This window comes from Acomys minous (assembly GCF_964271855.1).
Source record: "Acomys minous genome assembly, chromosome: 12".
NCBI classification, from domain to species: Eukaryota; Metazoa; Chordata; class Mammalia; order Rodentia; family Muridae; genus Acomys; species Acomys minous.
In genome coordinates this window covers 39,120,079-39,144,962 of record NC_140493.1, presented here as the reverse complement: position 1 = coordinate 39,144,962, position 24,884 = coordinate 39,120,079, and the positions used below count along the sequence as shown (strand labels likewise).

The 24,884-nt window shown below is 47.7% G+C and overlaps 1 protein-coding gene, 1 long non-coding RNA gene and 1 pseudogene across 3 annotated transcripts in view; 2 read left to right on the top strand and 1 right to left on the bottom strand.

The window, feature by feature from the left end:
• FAM83A (family with sequence similarity 83 member A) overlaps positions 1-1,159 on the bottom strand; it is a 28,016-nt gene extending 26,857 nt beyond the window's left edge. The window contains exon 1 of the mRNA XM_084751001.1: positions 466-1,159. Coding sequence (XP_084607127.1) covers positions 466-945 — 480 coding nt within the window. The 5' untranslated portion in view covers positions 946-1,159. The remainder of the gene's footprint in view (positions 1-465) is intronic.
• Positions 573-24,047, top strand: LOC311579949. The gene is made up of 4 exons (XR_014773302.1): positions 573-634; positions 6,046-6,158; positions 6,539-6,900; positions 23,268-24,047. It is a non-coding gene; the product is annotated as an uncharacterized lncRNA (long non-coding RNA).
• Positions 19,469-19,912, top strand: LOC311579593 (small ribosomal subunit protein uS15-like; annotated as a pseudogene). Its single transcript has one exon. The product of its transcript is annotated as a small ribosomal subunit protein uS15-like (transcript).
• Positions 24,048-24,884: the final 837 nt, after the last annotated feature.

Genomic DNA, 24,884 nt, shown 5'->3' with positions numbered 1-24,884 from the left:
CTGACCCTCTCCCTATCCCATTTTCTGCTTAGAGCTGCCTGATACAGGGGCCACAGGATCAGCCGAGAGGCTGAGAGGACGAAAGGACAAGAGTATGTCCCCAATGAAGCCCCCTCCCACTTCATTTGCAAGCACAAAGGAAAGAGTAGCGAGGACCAAGTGAAAAGCAGCACGGTGAGGGGCTAGGCAGAGGTAGGAAGTCCTGAAGCCAGAGGCCAGGGACTCAGAACTGAGTGACAGGCAGTTGGGAAAGAGGCTGGAAAGCACTGGAAGAACTTTATTCTTCCCACACGAGACTGTGGTGCCAGGGATGAGGTGTTAGTGGCTGAGGTCCCAATTGTTACAGGGAGCATGGGTCTGTGTTCTGGGGCAAGCTTGTGAGAAGAGGATGCAGCCCCTAGCCCCTGTTCTACCAGCCCTACTCCTCCCTGCCCACGGCCGTGCAGACTTGCTCTGGGTGAGTACCTGACTGGCCCGGGAGATGCAGCGGCGGACCAAGTCTCTGATGTTGTTGTGTTTGTCCATCTGGAAGTACACAGTGGCGCTGGACTTTTCCTTCATGTAGGGCTTCTCGGCCAAGGTCCAGGTGTGCAGCAGAGCCGGTTCGCTGCCTTCCGAAGCCACGGGGAAGTAGGTACCCGATTGTAAAGAGCAGGAGTCGAGCCCTCTGGGTCCTGACTCAGCCCCCCCTGCAGGATCTGGGGCACCGGGGGGCTCCCTAGCCTGGGCCTGGATGTACTGAGCCTCCACTGAGGACAGGAAGTCTACCTCTCCTTCCTGGCTGAGGGCGCGCCAATAAGCCTCAGGACCCCCATCCAAGAGGGCATCTGTAGCCAGCCGGGCACTCTCATTGTCACTAAAGTCAGCTCTGGCTGGCTGGACCCACTGGTTCTTGACATCTTCCAGACGTTTCCGGATCTTGCCCACGTGCCTTGACCGGCTCATGCTGCAGTGCCCCTCAGTCGTGGTGGGGAGGCCAGCTGTGGAGCGCCTCCAGATGTATAGAGAATGCGGGTGATACCAGGGAGGAGTGGGGCTCCTGGTATTCCTGGGAAGCTATGGACTTCCCATAGCTAGCCTGCAGAGCAGATTCTGTTCTTCCTCTCTGGACTATTTGGGGAAATGATTCTCACGGCCCAAGCTTCTCAGGGAGCTCCGCACCTGCAGCCCAGGGATTGGGTTATCTCTGAGGGCCGCCACCCTGCCCGCAAGCCAGAGGGCTGGATCAGTCACCGCCTTGGCACAGTCAACCATGGGATATTTCCTCCGCTGCAGCCGCAGGCTGAGCAGGCTTTCCCACTTAATTGCACAACACCGGAGACCTGGAGCCCTTTGGGCATTTGTTACAGTGAGGAGCCGCCCCTCCATCACCACCAGCCCAAGAGATAGACAGGACCTAGGACGACTTCACTCTGGTCCCCTTTGTCCTCCTTGGCTCAAACTCCTATGGGTTCATTTCAGGCCAACAAAATCTGCCCCCAGGATCCCCTCCTTTCCTTGCTCGCTTCTTCCCTGTCCCGCCGGGAAAGATCAAGCCTCCTTGTCTAGTGTTCACCATCGTCCTGTTTGCTCAGTCTGCAAAGAGGTTCCAGGTCTGGGGCTCATGCTGCCCTTTGGGAAGTATGGCTGCTATTCAGGCTACTACTTTCTGGCCTGGGAACCCATGGGATCCATCTAGGGGCGGGGGGGGGGGGGGTTGGAGGAGAGGCATCAGCTGTGAATGAACCCTGTGACCTCTGAGGGAATAACCCCTGTGCTTTCTCTAGGGACCTGATCCCGGCCAGCTGTGGGTGGGATGGAACATCTGGAAGCCTGACTGGCTTGGATTGGGCTCGGCAGGAAGTAGGTTAGGATGAGGACTTGAGTACAAGTGTCTTGGGAGGGAGCTCCAGAGGGCAAAGGTCGAGAGGGCCACGGGGAGTTAAACAGCAGGGAAGGACATTTGTGTTGCGTAGGTTAACTCGTGGGCTGCTGTAGTGGTCATCTGGGGCCTGTGGCCGTGATAGGACACACCTGGGGCTCAGTTCGCTAAGCATTGTGTGTGATAGGATAGGGCCACATCTCAGCTTTCTTACCTGGAGGCCTAGACCACTGAGGTGCCAGCCCACCTAGCAGGGATGGGAGGCCTCTCATGTCTGGCTTCACCTTGCCACCTGGCCTTGCCCGAGAGGCCACTATATGGAGGGTGGTGACAAAGTCACAGGTAGTTACAGGACGATGTACCTGTGAGAAGGGTGACACTTAAGGACAGACGCCAGGCTCTGGAAAAAAAAACCTGCTAAGGACCTGTGCCAGGAAATTCCAATCTTGTGCCTTTGAGGAGGCAGGACCTGGGAAGAGCCGATGCCTCTGGGGCACTGCTACTTTCTGAACGAAGGCAGGTCTAGGCTTCTAGGACCTTAGAAAAAGTGGCCCAGGTGGGTTGGTCCATCAGGACAGTCACATGGCTTAAATTAGAGTGTGACTCCAAGACATAAAAAGCAATTTTAAGAGGAATTTCTTTCCTCCTAGTACAAATGACGTAGGAATCCAACTCATAATCTGAGAGAAGACTGCCTTTGTTTCATCGTCTCTCCTCCCTCAGGCCCTGTCCCCCACGACAAACCCGCTAACCCCTCCTTGGCTTTGTGCCCTCTCCCTTCCTGCTCCTAGAAGTGGACTTGCTTTCCTCTCCCACGGCCACCTCCCTCTTCCTGTTTTCTGGGTCATACTATGTCCTGTCTCACCCTAAATCCAGTCCCTCTTCTAATGGGACAGACCCTGGGCAGAGGGAGTACCCCAACAAGATTTGCTATTTATTCCAAGGGGTATTCTGTGCCCCCTAACTTGAGACTGTCTAAAATGACTCCAATGTGATCTCTTCCATGCTTGGCTATCACGGAACCCTTAGGCAAACTAGCTCTCTAATGCTGAGGGCGAGATGGGTTCCTGGGCCTCAAAACAAAGAAGAGGAAACCAAGGACCAGAAAGACTGGTAGTTTGTCCAAGATGGCGCAGCTAAGATATGGCAGGCAGAGCCCAGCCGCTGGGTTTCTGAAGGTCACGTACTTCCTGTGCGAGCCCCACTCTCGCGTCTTCCCTTTCTACTCTTCCATCTCTACAGATTCTATCATCAGCTTCAGAGAGTGAGTAGGGCAGAAGGAATGAAGGATGTGGGTGTTCTTCTTACCTGAACTTGACTCTATTTGTTTGCTAAATGATCGAGTGCCTCCCTTGAGAGAAAAGTAAATCTTTGTAATCTATAGGGACCTTTTTTTTTTCTTTCTGTTTCCACACTAAGTAGTTCTAAGAAATGGTGAGAAGAATGTTTTGTAGAGCTTACCTCTTCAGAGCTCTGTCCCCAGCTCTTGGTCTTCACAGATCCCAGATATTCTAATTAAATCCCTCAGAAGAGTCAGCAGACAAGAATGTTGGTACCACTCATCACCCCACCCCCAATGCCTGGACCCTTGGCAGGCATTACTAGTTGATCACAGAGCACTGTCTGAGTGAGCTGAGAACTAGTTTCACAGTGTAGCTTATAGGAGGCCAGAGAATTCATCTGGAAGCAGGAAGACAGACTCCCAGAACAGGAGATAACCTACACGACAACTGCAGCAACAGGACAGAGGCAGAGATGTTCTTCACAGAAAGAAACTGAGAAACTGAGGCACAGGGATTAGTTAAATTCCTCGAGCACCCAGCAGCAGATTCTGGTTTGGGTTTCTCTCTGTACCTCTTGCTCCTCTCTACAACCAGATTCTCTAATTGCTAGGGGTGTGTGTATGTGTGTGTGTGTGTGTGTGTGTGTGTGTGTGTGTGTGTGTGTGTGAATTTGAGACAGGGTCTCACTCTCCAATGCAGGCTGGCCTGAACTCACCATATAGTTCATGTAGGTATGTAGGTTTAAGCCCATAGCGACGCTCCTGTGTCAGCCTTCAGAGCATTACGATTACAGCACAGTCTTAGCCACGCCTGGCTTTGTAATCACTAACTTAAGACTCCTTTCCGGGAGACTGAGAAATTTGTGCTGGCAGTAGGGGTAAGCAAGGGAAGTCTTGGCTTCTTGGCACCCCAAGTATGTATCCTAGTCAGTGATTAGCACAAAGCAGGTGGTAAATCAGTGTCTATTGGAACAGTAAATAGTGAAGAGCCCCCATTGAGAAGCTGAATAGGAAACGTTCTCATGGGGTCCAGGGCTTGCTTGTGCACTGGATGGGGAAAATCTAGAGACTGTGGCTAGGCCCTGGGGCAACAGCACCTCCCCTGCCACTTCACATTAAGGCTTGTAGCAGTGAGAGAATCATACGGTCCTGCTACTCAGTGACCCGAGACACTCAATTAAATTGAAAATTAGTTGGCATATTAATTAGACAGGCAAATCACTCCTTGTCAACACCAATCAATTCTTTCTGCATAAAATCAGATCAGAGAAGGCAGGGCAGGGTGAGGTTCTCTGTCTGCTGGGGGCTGAGGCCCTGGGTGGGAAAGAGAAGTGTGAGAGAGTTCACCCACAGAACCTCCTTCAGTTGCTGTTCAGGGAGGCCTTCCTCTAAGTTGGTCCCCACTGGTCCCATCTTGAGCACATTACAAAATTCTTCTCTCTTGTTTCACACCTTTGACTCCGATCCATTGGTTGAGATTTCTGACATGTATAAAGACCACACAAGCTCCTAGTTGTCCTTCGTAAACAGCAAGGAGCTCTCTAAAAGTTGAGATCTCATTCATGTGCACTAAAGCTCATCCTCCTGAGTGTACTGCGCTGAGTTCTGAGGCCATAACCAAATAGCGTCCTCCTCACCACTAAAACCTCCCGCTGTCCTTCCAAAGTCACAGCTTCCTCTGCCTCAGCTCTGGGAAACCACCTATCAGTTATCTGTCCCTAAACATTATGCTTGTTCCTGATGTCTGTAATCAGAAGCACACAGGTTTAGATTTCCAAATCTGGCTTCTGGCTTCTTTTGTGTATCATAAAGCACTGTGACTCACCCATCTTGCGCATCAGAATCCAGCTATTTTTTGTTGCTGTATAGTACTTCATTGCATAGATGTACCATAGTATGCTTATCCCCATCCCAGTGAAAGGACATTGGGTTCTCACTTGATGTGTTTGTGAATAAAGCTGCTATAAATAATCATGTGGAATTTCATATAAACAAAGTTTATATCTGTTGGGTAACTATTTAGGACAATATTTGTAAGTTGCATGGCAGATGTTTTTATAACATCTTTGTAAGAAACTGCTTGTGAGTCTTGGAAAGACTGAACTATTCTGTATGCCCATTAGCAACAAATGAGACTTTGGTTGTTCCACATTACCCATGCATAAACATGTGTGTGTTTGTATGCACATGCATGTGTAGATATTCAAGTGTGTGCATGCCTGCTGAGTGTCTAGAGGCTAGAAGTTAATGGCGGCATATTTTTCTCAATTTCTTCTCCATGTTTTCTTCAAGGTCTGCCTAGCTCGGAACTCCCTGATTCAGCTACACAGGCTAGCCAACGAAGTCCTGTCTTGCCTCTACGAGTAGCCCAGTGCAGGCGCTATAGATGCATGCTACCACACTTGACTTTTTACAAGAGTTCTAGGGGTCTGAACTCAGGTCTTCATGCTTGCACAGAAAACGTTTTACCCAGCGAATCATTTCCCCATCCCCTAGTTTCTGGGTATAAATTTTAAGAAGTGACATCACGTATTGCTGGTGACCACAGTTACACAATTTGCAGATCCAACAACAGAACGTAAACATGGCGTCCCTGTTCAAAACAGAAGGAAAGAAAATACCACTGACATTACTGAGCTAGAGGCTTTTGTCTTCCTTCTGTGGTCTTTCTCTGGGCTTGTTGTGGGTTGTTTGGTTTACATTTTAAATTTGTTCACAGACTCAGGGTAGAAAGCATTATCTCAGTTGGTCCACAAATACGTGCTTGCAGATGTGGGGGTGCTGACATGCTGGGCTGTGTGTGGCTCTGGGGAAGCTGAACAAGAAAAAAAAATCCCCATTGGGGCCCAGACCTTCTAATAAGAGGCACTTTGTAATTAGACTCTCTCTCTCCGGCTGTTAGGTAAATGGAAGCCGCTAAGCCAGATGAGGCAAGTCTGTCAATCAAGGATAGTTGTGCAATTCAGGCACAAACAGCATTGTTTGGAGGAAGGTCCGGGAGCTGATTTCACTGATGTGAGTTGAAAGGACCGGTGCTCGGGCAGCCCAGGCCTGCGAGCTAGCATGTCAAAGCCGCACACACACCCATTAAGCTCTGTGAACCGGGGCCTCATGGCTCTGTGTGCCAGCATTGCTGGGGGGGGGGGAGGGGGGTGACAGGAGACACTGCCCCCACTCCTCAATGCTCTTATATGGATTGGAACTAGAGCAAAGCTCCTACCCTGTTCTGGGTCTGAACTTGGAAGGAGCAGGCTCAGCTTAGGGGGGGGGAACCCCAGGGTTGCTGCACCCACACCCACTACCACCTGTCTCAGCCAGCAGTAGGAGTGGAGTGGGAGGGTCTTGCCAGGTGAGGGAGCGCGTAACCCTTTCTTCTCTGCCTCTTCCCCATCTAGGCCATGGACAGGAGATGGTAGCCATGGGTCCTGTCTGCTCCTGAATAATTTAGTGGAAAGATTCCCTTGGATAAGAAAGTCCCCCGGTATGCAACCTTGTAAAATGTCCATCACATGAAAACAGAGGCGAGGGAGTGAGCCAGCCCTGTCTTCAAGGGAAGGGCTGCCTCTGCAGGAGGGAAATGTCTCTTGCAATCAATCCTCCCGTGCTTCCGGTAACCACAGAGGTCCAGCACATCCGGCTGCCAGGAAAGAAAGCACATAAGAAACCATGCACACAAGGAAGCCTGGCTTGAAATACCAAAAAAAAAAAAAAAAAAGGAAGAAAGAAAAAAAGAAAGAAATCGTGGATCAGCCAGCAGGTAAAATACACACATACACACATGCATGTGCGTGTGTGTGCATACACACACACACACACACACACACACAAGGAAAGAAACAAAACCATGAAAGCAAGCTTGGGAACTTGCAAACAAAGCAACTAAGCAACCATGACCCTGAACTATGGTGAGTGTTGTGGTCAGAGGAGGGCAGAAACTATGAGTACACAGCACAGAATGACTCCACCTAGCTCAAGGGCACACGCCTCAGGAGTGTCTAGCGGGGACAAGGGAGGATGCCAGGCTGTGGGGTGAGGGTGAGGTGAGGTGAGAAGAGCCATAAAGGACAGACCTGGAGATGCAGGAGGATGTGGCTCTTCTCATGGATGGCTGTGCCATGAGGGTTTGGCAGGACATAGTCAAAGTCACTGTAGCATTAGCAATGGCTGCTCTAGTCACACGGAGTCAGTGGAGATGCTCCTGTGGGGGGGTGGGCAGCATCTGGCCAACAGCAGAGGTGAGGCTGCCTCCTTCTCTGTCAGGGTGATAACTTTTGGGTGCTGCCAATAACAACAACAGGCTGCTTCTTGCCTGGCTGCCCATTCATCAAGTTGAACCTAAAACTGGGAGGACTGTGACCTTCTGATGCTCTGGAGACATGGCTGTTTCCCTCAGGGGCTCCACTGAGCAGTCGGCCTCTGCTCCTTCTGCTAGCCTGGATGGCTGCCCCCTTCCTTCTCTCTCATTACAGCCAGAGTAATAACATGAGCCTCCTGGAAGCCTAACCAAGGCCAGCCAGGCAGGTGGCAAGCTGAAGGAGACCAGCCCAGGGACCACAACACAGCTTCACCCCGCCCCGCACCCCGGGACCGTCTTCATAACTTCTGTCCTTCCGCAGTTCTCGACTGGCCTCTGCTTATTCTCAGTGTAAGCAGAGGTCACCGGAAAGGAGGTGGGAGTCCTAGTGTGCAGAGGTTCGGAGCCAACTCCTCTGACCTGGCTCCAGCTGAGTAGTCGCTACAGGGAACTGTATGAGGAAAAGCCAGAGGGCAGACTAGAGGTGGCTCTTAAGCTAGTCAGGATCCCTGCCAAACAGATTGAGACAATGAGCTGAGGGTGAGACAAAGGGACACAGAGAGAGAGAGAGGTGAGGGGTTAAAAGCAGGTGGGGAAAGGATTAGCAAATTTCTCAGAGGGTGTGACCTTTGACCTTTGACCTGTTGAAGGAAGAAACCCCTGTAGCAAAGCCACTTGAGGCAAGAGAGAACGGGGGGGGGGGGGGGGGGGGGCAGGGGGCAGACTGTGCACAGGTGGGAATGGGTTGTTTCTTCAGTTTCCAGAAGATATGGCCTGGAATGCTTTGTCAGCCTGTGTGTCTAAGACATGGCTCGCTGACTTCCAGCCAAGCCTGTAGCCCTGTGGGGAGTATGACACTATCCAACCTGTATTCTGGACTCAACGCACACAAAGACAGAGGCTCGATCTGAAGCATCCGGGTGGAGTACAGTTGCTGGATCCTGCAGCAGTAGGGTCTGCTCAAGGCACCAGGAGGCTGGGCCAGCGCTCACATACGGAAAGGCTCCCTACACGCCTGTAGTCCCGATCTGAAACAACCTGCAGGGGGCAGCATTCCTAGTTCTTCAGTCTTGTCGTGTGTGTGTGTGTGTGTGGTGTGTGTGTGTGTGTGTGTGTGTGTGTGTGTGTGTGAGAGAGAGAGAGAGAGAGAGAGAGAGAGAGAGAGAGAGAGAGAGAGAGAGAGAGAGAGAGAGAGAGAGAGATCTCCCAGGCCTGCTGAGAAGCTGGAACTGGGACGGGGTGACCCCTGGACCCAGTCCCCTGTGGCCAGCAGGTTCAGAGGCATCTCAGAGCTCCAACGCTGTGGCGCACAGCAGGAGCGGCTCACAGGAGCCTCTCGCTCAGTTTTCTCCATCCATCTCCTTTCCCCTCTTGCTTCTACTCTTCCTCCTCTCCCTCTCTTTCTTTCTCTTCTCTGTTTTTCTGTTTCCCTTTATTTTCTCCTTTTCCTTTTCCTTCTTCCCAATTCCTGCAGCTTGTTTAATGGCTGAGCCATCTTTCCACCCACCCCCATTTTTAAAAATAATGTATTTACTTTTATTGTATGTGCATTGGTGTTTTGCCTGCATATATGTCTCTATGAGGGTGTCAGATCTTGGAGTTACAGACAGTTGTGAGCTTCCATGTGGGTGCTGGGAATTGAACCCGGGTCTTTTGGAAGAGCAATCAGTACTCTTAACCGCTGAGCCATCTCTCCAGCCCAACCCCCCACTTTTTAAAAGCAGGGTCTCACTATGTTTTCTCTTGGAACCCACTACGTACACAGAGTTGTCCCGAACTTGTGGAAATCTGGCAGCTTCTCAATCTCAAATGCTGGAATTAAAAAAGTGAACCATTACAGCTAGTCCTTAAAAAGACAGTAAATCAACATAGGGCCTTTCCTTTCCATTTTTATTGTTTTATGTGTATGGGTGTTTCGCCTGCACATCTATCTGTGTGAAGGTGTCAGATGCCCTGGAACTGGAGTTACAGATAGGTGTGAGCTGCCATGTGGGTGCTGGGAATTGAACCTGGGTCCTCTGGAAGAGCAGCCAGTGCTCTCAACCACCAGAACATCTCTCTAGCCCTGTTTGTTCGTTTGTTTGTTTGTTTTAAAGCTATTAAAAATACATGCAGAAAAGTCTTCATCTCAGAAAACAGACCTCAACACTAAGAGCTGGCTTGAAGACCGCCTGGCCAGGGCTCTTCAAGACCACCAAGGTCATGTAAGCTAAGGAGCCTGTGAAACTACCACAGCCAAGAGGAAGGCGGGAGGACCACAGACAAGAGTGACCGTTCCAAAAGCAAGGGCACTACATGGGAAGCAAGGTGGGCCTTGGTTATGTGCCCACAATGACTCCATAGTTAGCAACAGTGCTGGTCCAATGTAGGAAGTTAGCATAGAGAGGACACTGGATGGGCTTTGCTTCTGCAAATTCTCTGTAACTATAAAATTGGTTTTTTTAAAAAACAAAGTAAAGTGGTTTTTTTTTTGTTTTTGTTTTTTTGAGTACTCATCTCATTCTGGCCTAAATTATGCATTTTCCACCCCTCCACAGTTCATCACTGATTTTAATATTTTAGGTTTTTTTTCCTTTAATTTACCCCCTTTTCTTTTTGGAGATTTAGTGAGCAAACACTAACACATTAACACATTTAAGTAACCCCCCATCTCCTCCTCCTCCTGTTCTTCCTCTTTCTTTCTTTCTTTCTTTCTTTCTTTCTTTCTTTCTCCTCCTCTTCCTCCCTTTTTTTTTTTTTTTTTTTTTGATACAAAGGAGGTGGTCCATACTCAGACCTGTATTTGCCGTCTTTGGTTGTCCATCACAGCCTGGACTGATGAATGCTTAACTCCTACTGTCTTGACACTTCACATTAGGAGGATGAAAGACCCTCCTCACGGAGTGTCCTTCGTCAGGGAGACCCTCCCCAAGAACCAGCGAAACCAAAGTCCGGTTGCAAATGCAAGAGGCTTTATTGATTACACGGGTACCCGGGCGACACAGTCTATCGGATGACTGGCGCGCCGAGTGAAGGGGAGGAGACCCTTTTATAGGGTGAGAAGCAGGAAGCGGGGGTTACAGAAGCGAGAAGCATAGTTACAGGGTCTTGATTGGCTAACTTAATGCGGCTAGATTTAGCTCTGGTTAGGGCTTTGGAATCAGGAAATGTTTAGGCTAGCCTATTCACTGACCATACATCCTGTTTTTTCAATAACTTGGCCAGAACCGCTTGTGTAGACCTTGTGAAATGGTGGGTGACCATGAACCTTGTGACGTCTGCGAGCCTTGTGACATGGTGGTATTTTTCCAGTCTGACTGAGCCTTTCAGGTGACCTCCCTTAACCATTGTACAAGCCTTACAAAATAGAATCATTTACAAAATAGCAAGCCTTGACTAAACAACATTTAGAAGTGGGGTCTTTCAGAGGACACTTGTGCTGTTTCCGGTTCTCAGCTGTTCCGCAAACACATCGGGGAACCGAGGCAGACATGGTGTGCTATCTGTGAGGTGGTTTTTCTGTCTAGAGACCCCCATCCAGTGAGTGGTCAGTTTGCTAGGATACAACGCACACACCTCCTCCTGCCTAGGATCCGGAGTCCAGAGCCAGCAACAGATTTATTCCAGAGACCCAATCTGCGCAGGAGCCCGCTATCCGCAGCGGTTCTCAACATGTGGGTCGAGACCCGGGGGGGGGGGTGGGGGCGTCAAATAACCCTTTCACAAGGGTCGCATATCAGATACCCTGCATATCAGATATTCACATTACAACTCATAACAGCAACAAAATTACAGTTATGAAGTAGCAACGAAATATTTTATGGTGGGGGGGGGTCACCCAACGGTATTGAAAGGTGGCAGCATCAGGAAGGTTGAGAGCCACTGCTGGGGTTTCCATTGCCAGGCTAGTGTCAGGGTCTCCCACGGGGTGCTGGATTTCCTAGGCCTGGGGTGTTTGCGTTAAGCGTCTGGACAACCCACTTCCACGCTCATCTCTGCTTCACTCCCTTAGGTTTGGAGATTCCCTGACCATCCACCACCCCCACTCGTGGGGGCTCCCCTTAAAATGTTGAGGTTCCTCTTCTCAGCAACTCTAGTACCTGCAGTCGCAATCATAGGCTGCCTGCACCCCTTTAAACTCACGTGAGTACAGCCAGGTGTCCCCTCCGCGTCCCACATGTGCTCTCCTAGTCTGGGTGTCCTAACAGAACTGGGCAGCGAGTGTCCTCAGGCCTCAGCAACGTCCTGCCTTTATGGTCCTCCATCACTCAGCGCTCCCTGGGGCTGGGTTCCGTCCACCTCAGTCCTGCCAGTCAGTCCCCAAACTGTCTCAGCTCTCCCACCCTTCAGATCTGTGGACCCCAGGACAGGCCCTTCCCAGTCCTAATGTCCACTCGATTTCCATTTGACCCTTTTTTCATTTAAATTTTAGCCAGGCGTGGCACACCTCCCAACACTTGGAAGGTGGAGGCAGAAACTCAGAAATGCAAGGCCGGCTACAGCCACCTAGCGAGTTCGGAATCAACCTGTCAAGTCTGAGGCTTTGTCTCAAACCATCCCACCCACCAATCAAAACGTCAGCAAAAGAGTGGCGAAATCGGCACACCCCCAGCTTTAATCTGGCTGTTTTGTTGTTGTTTTTGGTTTTTTCCCCTTTAATAGTTGTGTGTTGATGATAACGTCAGTGAGAGCAAGAATCCCAGCTGTTTCCCCAGAAATCTGAAGTTCCTTTTTAGAGAACGCATTTAAATGAAGTTACGAAAAAGAGGCTGGGGTGAGGTGTTTGGGGGGTGGGGTGTTTGGGGGGTGGGGGTGGGGATGGAGTGAGTCAGGTGCTAGGCTGGGGCTTGTAGTCTTAACTGAGCTGGGCGGCTTAGAGCTCCTGGGGACGCCCAGAGGAAGCCTTGAAGGGAAGCTACAACGAAAGCGGGGTGCTGGAAGAGCAACATGCTGCTGTAACCCGCATGCTTGTAAATATATTAACGTAGGCTCCTTCCGCTCAGTTGGCTCCAGGTTAAGAGTGACCCTGAGAACCCGGCATCCGGAACTGGGCCAGGAGCTCAGTACGTGCCCAAAGAATGCCTCGTACTATCACGGCTGTGTAAACTCTATACAAAAGTGAGCTCATAGCAGTTTCTCTCCCAAGCGCCCCCTTACCAGGACAGCTTCACAGCAAGCAGCCCATTGTGTCTGTTGATGGACCGAGGAACAGATGAAAAAAAGACAACGGGAGTGTAGGTAGGCAGGTTCCTAAGAGGCGGGGAACTCCAGGGTTGAGGAATGAAAATAGAACCAAACTAAACGCAAGCTTCTGAGCATGCGCACCGGGTCTTTTCCACCAGGGTCTTGACACACAGCCCGGAAGCAGCCACTAGGTGCCTCGTTAGCGCAGTAGGTAGCGCGTCAGTCTCATAATCTGAAGGTCGTGAGTTCGATCCTCACACGGGGCACAGTACTTTTGGCTGCTGCAAGCAGAATTTTACTGTTTTCCAATTCTGAAATTTGAGTGAAGCGGTCGCAACGCCGAAATCATCTGGCGTTGGTTAGGTGCGGGGTGGCAGGCATGTTCTCTGCGGACCTGTGTTGTGTGAACCGTGAGGCGACCGCTGGGGACGGGGACAGCTGCGCTGGGTGCTGTGATCCGGTCTGTGCGAGGCGTGTGAAGCCGGGTGGTGGACTGCGTGGACTCATCCAGGCGACCGACGGTTTCAGGGGCTTTGGCCACTCCGCTGGCCTCTGCGGGGCGACCACAGGTCACAGAGCAAGTCACGCGGGGAGGTGTTAGATATCACCATGACCACCTTCCAAGCTGCAACCCTCCCCGGGATAACTGCGACAGAGGCCGCTCTTCAGTGGGTCTTGAGGCAATGTGGAGAGTCTGTCATTTCCCGGCGTGTGTATAGTTTAGCGGTTGATTCAGGAAGATACAGGCATGGGCGTGGCTCTCTTCACTCTCTGGGATTCAAACTTACCCAAAAACTCCCCGGATCACCGCAAGCCCCCACTTTGGGTGGTAGTTCACAGAAATGTAATCTAGTAATGCCTGTCGTGCTTGGCTTTTCCTTGCCTTGGTACACATCGTTCAGTAGAGTCTCCTTGGAAGAACGTTAGCGTACGAATATGTGGCTTTCCCCTCCAACCATGAGGTTTGGGGTCTTGGATACAGGACTTAGCAAAAAGGAAACTGAGCCCCAGGTCTCTGTGTGACTCAAGTCGGGCTCTGGGCCCTTAGGCCCTGGAATCTTTTCTTTACATTCACCAACCTACACTTTTGTTGTTTTTCAAGACAGGGTTTCTCTGTGTAGCCCTGGCTGTCCTGGAGCTCGTTCTGTAGATCCGCCTGCCTCTGCCTCCTCTGCTGGGATTAAAGACATGACTTTTTGGTCCTTAGAAACACAGCCAAAGAGCCCTGAGTAGTATTGCCTTCCTGCACCTGTCTCTGTATGTGTGCATAGGTGTGTGTGTCTCTCTCTGTGGGTGTTCATCTTTGTATCTGTATGTGTGTAAATGTCTGTCTCTGTGGGTCTGTCTCTGTATGTATGTGTGTCTCTGTGTGTTTGTATCTGTGTCTCTGTGTGTATGTACGTATACATGTGCATCTGCTGTGTGTCTGTCTTTGTATGTATGTGTATGTGTGTGTCTGTGTGTTTGTCTCTGTGTCTGTGTACATATGTGTGTATCTGTCTGTCTGTCTCTGTGTATGTGTGCATCCTGGAGAAGCATATCACAGCATCAGACTGCTGACTACGTCACGGCAGGCCCACACGACCGGGGCAGGCTCTGGATCTCAGCTACCTGGTGCACATCGAGCCTTGGTCTTTCTGTGCATGAGGGTCATTTCCCATGGTCTCCTGCTATGGTCATCCCACACTGAATGTTTGTGGATGCTCAGCTGTCAGCTTGGGACAGTGTGGGTCCCCAACACTGTGACACTGTTTCCTGCTGCCTGGGGCTGTAGACTAGCTCTGGCAGAAAGGTCATCCTTCTATGTCTGTCCTCCTGGCATACTCCCTCTGGGCCTTTAGTACCCTGCAGTGCTCTGCTCTCATCTACACCTGTTTCCCTATGAGTTTATTACGCTTTTACTGTCCTTTCCATGAGTAGTTGTGTGGATTGGACCCAGGACTGGTACAGTGAGATTAAGCATCAAATTCCGAACCTCTGACAAGTGCACCCATATGTAGAAATCATGCCATATGGAGTCCTTGTCCACGTCAGCTGCTGTGGTGGTTGCTTTGGAAGGGCTTTTACCAAAATGCCCAAACCACGTTCTGCACTGGAGGACAGTGCTATGAATGAATGAAAGCAGACAGGAAAAGGTCAAGTAGTAACTCATTCCCCACCATTGGGTTTACACCGCAAGGTTGTGGAGATAGCTCAGCTGGTAAAGTACCAACATTTTTTTAGAAATTTAATTAATTTATTCAGGTTACATCTCAATTGTTATCCCCTCGCTTGTATCCTCCTGTCCCTCCCTCCCTCCCTCTTTCACCCTATTCCCCTCCCCTAGGTCTGTGACAAAAGGAGACCTCCTCCCCCACTATATGGTCACAGCCTATCAAGTCTCATCCTGGTAGCCTGCTTATCCTTCCTCTGAGTGCCACCAGGCCTCCCCACCAAGGGGAAGTGGCCAAATAAAGGGCACCAGAGTTCATGTCCGAGTCAGTCCCCACTCTCCACACAACTGTGGAGAATGTCCTGTCCATTGGCTAGATCTGAATAGATGTGCCAACGTTTAAACAGAAATCTGGACATGGCTTGTACAGTTTGATATCCCTGTGCTGGACAGGTGAGGCAGGAGCTTGGAGCTTGCTGGTCAGCAGCCGAGCCTACTTGGTAAGTCTCAAGGTAGTGAGAGAGCCTGTCTCAGAAAACAAGGTGGATGGCGGCTGGGGAATGACACCCAGTGTTGCTCTCTGGCCTCCGTGTGCACACACAAGCATGTATACCCCCTAATCATGCTGGAGTGTAGCTAGATACGGACTTAGTTGAAGCCCAATATTACATAGTTTGTGCCAGAGCAATCGTGCAGAGTTTGATCACACACTCAAGAGTGCACCTGAGCAACTAGAACATGAAACAATTTTTTTTGGGGGGGGGGGAGTTGTTTTGTTTTTTCGAGACAGGGTTTCTCTGTGTATCCGTGGCTGTCCTGAACTCTCTTTATAGACCAGGCTAGCCTCGAACTCATAGCAATCCGCCTGCCCCTGCCTTCCAAGTGGCATTTTCCACCGGCTAGAACGTGAAGTGTTTTAGTTAAGCTCAGTATTTGTTCAAGTGCAGAGAATTTGCATTATTAGTTTTTTTTTTAAAGTGACAAACAAAAACAACCTGGGTAAGACTATGGGCATGGTGTTAAGAAGCAGGAAGAGATTATTGGAAACACACTTTACTATTATTCAATTAGCTGTGAGAACCTTTGAAATGCTGGCCCAGGGCGCGTGGGTGTTCAGCCAGTGTCTGGAAGCTGCAGAAACAGCGACTCTATGGAGACTATTGCTGCAGGCCTCAGAAAGCAAGAGGGTGCAAGAGAAAAACAGTCTCCAACTGGGCAAGAATGCTCCTAAATGCCTTTCGCTACAAAGATGGAAGCTTTTAAAACTGAGGTATTACAATTCTTTGTCCAAGGATACACACACACACACACACACACACACACACACACACTTACAAAGGCAATTTGAGTAGGTATAAAGTCTAAAAATCCCAGTGACCACCAGTTCTGGAACCTGAGGACAGAGGTATGGTGTTGGCGAGAGAGAGAAGACATGGACCACCTGTTGATGTTCAAGCAAATAGGCCGTGAGCAGTGTGATTAGTGTGATTAGTGTGTGTGTGTGTGTGTGTGTGTGTGTGTGTGTGTGTGTAACATCAGCATTACAAAAGCCTCACCATTGCTATGCTCCCCCAATAGTTTCCCTTCCTCCTTCTCTCCTCCCTATGGGCCAATCACACCTCCCCCCACCCCTGACGATATTCTGCAGTACAAAGCACAATTTCAGTGAGCCAAAAATAAATGTCTAGTCAGGCATGCCCTGTGGACGTGAGCACACACCCAGCTGGCAGCAAATACAGTAGCACAGCTGTGCAAGGTGAGACAGATTAACCATTTGTGGGTATAGTCCAATCATCAAATAGCATCGCTTTGTCATAATACTTTAACTGTAGACAGAGATGTGCTTATTGTACTAAGCTCCCTTTCCTGATATGTACCCATCAATTTCTGATACTATCTTTTCTTTCTTTCTTTTTCTTTTCTTTCTTTCTTTTTTTTTTTTTTCAAGACAGGGTTTCTCTGTGTGTAGTTTTACCTATCCTGGAACTCACCATTTGTAGACCAAGCTGGCCTTGAACTCACAGAGATCTGCCTACCACTGCCCCGAGTCCTGGGATTAAAGTCTTGTGCCACCATCACCCAGCTCTGATACCATCTTTTCAAGAGCCCCTTTTTAAGTATCTGTTGATCAGACATAGCCTCCCTGTGCCTCACTTATGCAAGAAGGACCCACTGCTCTCACAGGCTTACCCAGTGTGACTGCAGCTGTTTTTCTACAGATATAATTACATGCCCCCAAATACCCAGCATTAATGGTCACATCTGGAAGACTGATCGAGGTAGAAGGAGGACAGGAGGGCTTTATCCCTCTAAGGAATTTTTTTTTTTCAAGACAGGGTCTCTCTGTGTAGCCTTGGCTGTCCTGGACTCGCTTTGTAGACCAGGCTGGCCTCGAACTCACAGCAATCCACCTGCCTCTGCCTGCCGAGTGCTGAGATTAAAGGCGTGCACCACCACACCCACCCTCTAAGGAATTTTGAGAAAAACATAGAATCATCCAAGGTGCTTTCAACCTGTGTGGCGCTGGCCTTGCCTGTGACTGACAAAGTGAAACTAAATATTGCTAGGAATATAAATAGCATAGCAGAAGCAAGGAGGTGATCTAGGTTAACACATGATCAGGCAATAAGCACAGAGGCCACCAAAAGTCACCATAGGTCCTTGCCAAGTGGGAAGGTGTTTCGATGGTCCTTGGCACGTGGAGTCACATTAGTGAAGCAGTCACTCGTGGTTCCTTGCAGATGTTGCATGGCCACCACCATAAAAGGACCTAAAAGGGACTGGAAAGAAGACCTAGCAGTTTTGAGCACTGACTCTTGCAGAGGACCTGGGTTTGGGTCCCAGAACTCAAATGACAGCTCACATTCTGACCTCTCTGAGCTCCTGCATGCATGCAGTGCACACAAACTCACATAGGCACACATGTACACAGATAAACTCTTTTCTTTTAAAGGACTTAAGAGATGATGGGTTTGGAGTACAGGCCTGATTGTGGATGTAAACATGTTTTTGTTTTAATCCCAAGTATGGGATGAGGAACAGACTTGTGAGAGAACAGGTGATGTTTATCACTAGAAGACGAACCATCTCGTGTGGGGGCTTGGTTTTTGCCAGCTGAAGCACATCTTAGTACAGATTCTGAGGGCATATATATATATATATGCCCAAAACAGGAGGGGACCTTTTTGGGTCTTGGTGTTGTTTGGTTGTTCATCGCTCCACTTCAATGACGCTCCTAGAGAGGACTGTTCTAGAGAACACGTCGGGTCTCTGGGTTCCGGCTGCTGTTAGGGGTTCTGGCAGCAAGCAACTTTGGTTGAATTGCAGATCTGCTGAAATCCTGCCGATTACGCCAGGGGAATCACTCCCAGGAACTGAGTCCAAAAAGATCTACTTCTTCTGTTCCCAGTAGTCTCTTTTCTCTTCTATCTAGAGTAGGTGGGTTGGAAGGGAGGTATAAACATTAAAGAACCTCAAATAAAGTAGGTTTGGAAAAGGTCGAAGCCTATAGGTGGCGCCCAATGTGCTTTGGGCACAATGGGTAACTTAACTTCTAATGTGGAGGAAGACACAGGTTTGAAGATAAAAGAGATTCTGTTTCAGGGCGTCAGCAAAATCACAGCTGCTTGCAAATTCTTTCCTGCTTTATACCCAGAGGGATTTTTTTTTTGTTTTTTCTTTGTCTTTTTACTGTATTACATTTTTAAAAAGATTGGAAGAAAGACTGAAGATATGAAAATCAGAAGGGTCACTAAATTCTATTATTCTGGAAAGGATTGCTCAGTTGGCTGTATAACTAGAAAAATTTCAGGTAGAGGTTGAAGCATTTGGAAAGCAAAATGCGCTGTTGGTAAAGGGAAAACACCTGGTAACTGAGAGCCAGTGTTGCCCACAACTGCCACCCAGCCCTGTTCCACACGCCAGGTGTCCAGAGAGCACCAGCGTGGGGAAGGACACAGAGGTTGTAAAGATTCTCAAGGGATGGGAAAGCAGAACGGCCAAAAGGGCTTTGGAGACAAGTGCCCCGATAGAGGAATCCTCTAGGGCCACACAGACACTGTCAGCTTTCCCAGTCTTTGTGCAACAAATCCCTGCTAATGATGGTGGTGAGGCTCATGATGAGATGGCATGGCCTCCAGTAGATATGCTAGATTTAAAGCATTTTTAAAGAAGCCATTGCATGGTTGGAATGCGTTCATCTTTTGTTAAACAAATGTTAAGTAACTGGGCTACGCAGCCTGGATTTATTTCCCAAGATTGGAAGGAACTGGTGTCAGCTGTGTTAAACGCTGCTCAACAGTTACAGTGGTTATCATGGTGGAGAAACGAAGCCACAAGAATAGAACAACATTATATAACAAGGGGGAATAAATATTGTTAAAGATCAACTGCTTAGTGAAGGGCGTTATGCTGACTTAAGAGAACAAGCCCGATCTGAAGATGCAGTCATTGAACAGTGTCCTGTTGCAGCCTTAAGGGCTTGGGGCATGGTTAGGAGCCTGGTAAAACAACCACTTCATTTACTAAGGTATTTCCAGGCCCTGGAGAAGCTGTCACAGAATTCTTAGAGAGATTGCGTTCAGCTCTAGATAGAGCCAGACCAGACCCTGAGACCAGACAGGCAGTGACGCTGATCATGGCGTGTGAGAACGCAAACACTGAATGTCAGCAATTAGACTGTTAAAAGCACGAGGGGCTTTGCTGCTCGACCTCCGCCATCATGGGTCGCATGCACACTCCCAGGAAGGACCTGTCCCAGTCGGGGCTGCCCTACCACTGTAGCGTCCCCATGTGGCTGAAGTTGACATCTGATGATGTGAAGGAACAGATTTACAAACTAGCCAAGAAAGGCCTGACCCCCTCCCAGATAGGTGTGACCCTGAGGGACTCATATGATGTGGCACAGGTCTGTTTTGTGACTGGTAACAAAATCTTAAGAATCCTTAAGTCCAAAGGCCTTGCCCCTCATCTCCTGGAGGACCTCTCCACTTGATTAAGAAAGCAGTTGCTGTCTACAAGCACCTTGAGAGGAACAGAAAGGATACGGATGCTAAATTCTGCCTGGTTCTGATAGAGAGCAGAATTCATCAGTTGGCTCATTACTATAAGACTAAGCGGGTGCTCCCACCCAATTGGAAATGTGAGTCCTCCCCAGTGTGAGTCCTCCCCAGTGTCTGCGCTAGTGGCATAAATTCTCTTGTGTGCACCGCAATAAAATAACTTTGAATTAAAAAAAAAAAAGCATGAGGGGCCCCATTAGATGAATGGGTAAGAGAGACAGTTAATATTAGCTCTTAGGGGCTTCAAAACAATATAATAGGACAAGCTATAGCTAGAGGGCTCAGATAGCAAAACACCTGGTGCTGTAATTGTGGTAAATTGGGCCATTTACAAAGAAACTATAAGGTTAAAAGTTCCAGACTTAGAAATAGCAGGTGCACTGACTTTGGAGTAAATGGTACTCACGGAACTGAGTACAAAGAGCTTCTGGCTGCGATGGTGATGATGTGCCAAGACTTCCAGAGTACTGTAGATGCTGTGAGAAGGGAAAACATTGGTCTAGGGATTGTCAATCCAAGAGAGATTACAAGGTGATCTCTTGCCATGGGGAAACGAAAGGAGGGGCCTGTTAGGTCCAGGCCCTGCAGCAAACTATACGAGCAGTCTTTCTTTGGTCAGCCAGGAGCTAACAAACTTGCAGGAAAACAAAACGAGGTATTGATGATTTAATCCATGCTACTGAAGGCAGAGGAGCTTTGGATCTGGCCTCAGATAAATCTTTTATACTATCCCCACAGGTTGGATGTTACAAAATAGCCACTGGTGTTTACCTTCAAAGACAATAGGAATAATCTTGGGAAGAAATGGATTAACTTCTCAAGGCTTTATTATGCATCCCGGTATTATAAGTGGGGATTGTAAGGAAGAAATGAAAATCATGACATATGTAAAGAAGGAGATGCAAATTAATGTAGGGGATAGAATTGCTCAGCTGTTACTGTTTCCTTACATCAAGGGCAAAGCTGTTCCAGTAGAAAGAACAGGTGCATTTGGGAGTACTGGAAGATGTGTGTTCTGGCAAACAATGGTTAATGATCAGTGACCTAAATTAATGGTACAAATGAATGGTGTTGAAATAGAAGGTTTGGTGGATATAGAAGCAGATGTCACAATCTTTTCTCAAAAGTATTGGAAGCCAGATTGGCCACTTTAGAAGGTTTATACACAGTTTATAGAATTGGTAAATTATCTCAAATAAGACAAAGTGTCTGGTGGATTAAGTGTGTGGGACCAGAAGGGCAAACAGGGAAGCTGAGGCCCTATGTGGCTGACATACCTATAAATTTATGGGGAAGGGATCTTTGGCAACAATGGGGTGCTCAAATTATTATTATTCCTGCAACCACAGAGACAGACAATGGTGAAATTAGGGGTGAAATGGTAGATGCTCCTGGGGAAGGTGTTGACATGTGTAATCAAGAACAACCACAAGCCATGCCCATCACCCAAACACAGAACTTCACAGGTACTGAGTTTCCAAATTTATAAACAGGGCCGCTGCTGATATACCAACAGCCTTGCCCCTAAAATGAATACCCGTGTGGCAAGATCAGTGGCCTCTAACAAAAGAAAAATTGCAGGCACTTCAACAACTGGTCCAAGAGCAGCTGGAGGCTCACCATACAGAAGAGTCTACCAGCCCATGGAATTCCCCTGTTATAAAAAAGAAATCAGGAAAATGGAGGATGGTAATAGATTTAAGAGCAGTGAATATAGTAATTCAACTGATGGGTCCTTTACAGTCTGGAATTCCTTTACTTTGTTACCTAAGTCATGATACCTGAAAAGCAAACGTATATAGTTTGTAAAAAGAATTAATTTGATCCTTTCTCATATTGTAAAGAGAATACCAATTCCAGAGGCAGCAATCTTCTATACTGATGCAAACAGGATGGGAATGGCAGGTGATAAGTCAGGTAAAATAACTAAGGTGATCAAAAGCCCATATACCTCAGTACAAAAATCAGAATTGTATGCAGTCCTTATGGTGACGTTAGGTTTTCCTGAATCTCTTAAAATAATTACTGACTCTGAATATGCAGAAAGAATTGTTTTGCTTATAGAAACTGCTGAATTTACTCCTGATAACTCAGAATTGACTTTTATTTATAGAATTAGAACAGGCCATGAGAAATAGAAACCATCCCTTGTATATTACTCATATTCAGTCTCATACAGGATTACCAGGTCTGGCACAAGGAAATGAGGAAACTGACCAATTACTAATAGGAAATGTGTTAGAAGCCTCAAAATTTCATGAAAAACATCATGTTAACAGTCAAGGTTTAAAGAAAAAAATTCTCAATTACTTGACAACAAGCCAAAGACATACTTAAAAAGTGTCCTACATGTTCTTTGTATAACCAAACTCCATTGCCTATCGGAAGTAACCATAGAGGTACCAAAAGGAATGAAATCTGGCAGATGGATGTGTTTCATTTTGCAGAATTTAGAAAACAAATGGTACATACATCATAGCACTGATATATACTCAAGAGTTTCAGTGGGCAACTGCTTTAAGTTCTGAAAAGGCTGACTGTGTAATTACACACTTGGAAATCATGGCAGTTATGGGAATACCTGCATAAATTAAGACTGACAATGCTCCTGCATATGTATCCAATAAGATGAAGAATTTTTTGCATATTATAATATAAAGCACATTACTGGTATACCACACAATCCTACAGGACAAGCAGTTATAGAAAAAGCTAATCGTACCTTAAAAGAGATGCTTATTAAACAAAAAGGAAGGGTAAAGACCCACCAGGGCTTTGTTGACTTTAAATTTTCTTAATGTTGGTGGAAAAAGAACAACAGCAGCGGGGCTGGAGAGATGGCTCAGAGGTTAAGAGCACTGGCTGTTCTTCCAGAGGTCCTGAGTTCAATTCCCAGCAACCACGTGGTGGCTCATAGCTATCTATAATGAGATCTGATACCTTCTTGTGGTGGGCAGGCAGGATGTTGTATACATAATAAATAAGTAAATCTTTAAAAAAAGAAAAACAGCAGCGGAGAGACATTTGGTTATAGAAAAAACTGAGGAACTAGGACAACCGATGTATTATAAGGATCTGTGGATACTGGACTGGAAACCTGCAATAGTTTTGATATGAGGATGTGGTTATGCTTCTGTATCTACAGGGAGTAATAAGATATTGTTACTGACAAAACTTATAAAGATTAGACCTGACCAGGAAGATCTCCTACTGCCTGAAACATGAATATGTTCATATAACAAGGGAATCTCAAAGGCCACCTGGTCCTTATGACATGCCATTCTTTCATACAGAGTTGACATTACAGCTCAAACAGATGTATAAAGTTGATTTCTTATACCTGCTCAAAAATAGGGCAGACATTTATCTTTAGATAATTTGTACACCTTGCATATTCCATATATATGTAGAAATATACCTGTACTAATACTTTTAAAAATTTGATTATTTTTCAGAGCAAAAAACGAGATGATAATGAAGACAAAGCAGGTGGCCAGGGTAGTTCAACCTCGAAGACTGCCTCAGCTACTGTTTCCTCAAGAATCTGCATGCATATCAACTTTAAAAGGGCTAGCCCAAAGGATCGATCCCAAAAAGACTGGACAGAAACAGATACAATTAGCTTTTCCAGCACTTGGCCAATATCTTATTTTTCTAAGGGTACCCAAAAGATGTTTTTACCCTGAGACAGCAAAAAGTAATTTTGAGAACATAACGGCCCCATTCCCAATAGGTGGGGGTGAGCGGTTTTGGTGGGTTACCAATGTGTGTTATTGTCTAGGGGGGTTGGTTAGTAGATATTACATTTAGGCATCTCTTTCTTTCTCCCCTCTATCTTTCTTTTTCTCTTATCTTTCATGCTATCTAGTGTTAGGGGAAAGGAAGGGCAAAGGGAATGATAAAAGGGGAGGATATAGAACTAAAGGATAAAAGGTAGATTGCTGGGGCTGGAGGGATGGCTCAGAGGTTAAGAGCATTGACTGCACTTCCAGAGGTCCTGAGTTCAATTCCCAGCAACCACGTGGTGGCTCACAACCACCTATAATGTGATCTGGTGCCCTCTTCTGGCCTCCAGGTGTATATATACATAATAAATAAATCTTAAAAAAAAAAAAAAAAAGGTAGATTGCTGAATCTATTAGCCTCAATGTTTCAGCAGCAACTTTGGTGGAATTGCTGGTCTGCTGAAATCCTGCCAACTGTGCGAGGGGAATCCCTCCCAGGAACCGAGTACATAAAGGTCTACTTCTCCTGTTCCCATCAACTTCTTTTCTCTCCTATCTAGGGTAGGTGGGTTGGAAGGGAGGTATTAGCATTAAACAACCTTAAATAAAGTAGGTTTGGAAAAGGTCAAAGCCTATAGGCAGCATTTCAGACCTTGAATGTGTTAGGTCGGCAGGCTCCTTCACTAAGGATCCAACATATTCTTCAGTCTATACCCTCCATTTCTGTGGTGAAACACCATTAAAGGCCCGTCCTGCAATCAGCGAAGAGGCCCAGGCTGAGGCAGTACTCCTGGGAAGCCAATGTTTGCACTAAGACCGGTGTGTGTGTGTGTGTGTGTGTGTGTGTGTGTGTGTGTGTGTGTGTGATTTTAGTATGACTCTGTGGATAAAGAAGAGCATTTTCCAGATGTATTTGGCTTGCTGCAAGATAACTCTTAGTGGTAGAGGTGATGCAGTCCTGGCTCCTGGCAGTAGGGGGCAGGAGAAGCTGAGCCGGCGTGCTGTGGTCACAGCAGAAAGGCCGGACAGAGTAGGAGTTGCCTTTCAGCCAATCCCATTACAGCAGGGCTCTAGCCAGTCCTGCTTGCTGCTGGAGACCCAGCCTTTTTGTTTTGTTTGAAATTACGTGTATTTATACACTTATGATGGGCACATGAGAGGACAAGCTGATTCTCGCCTTTTGGCCTGTGAGGCCAGGGGTTTGAAACTAGGTCATCAGGCTTAGGGTATGCACCTGTACCCACTCAGCAGCCTCCTTGACCATGGAGTCCTGTTCTTTATTTCTCTATTTATCTTTAAAACAAACCCCATCTCATCAGCTGAAGTCTGTGCTGGTCTTTGTGAGCA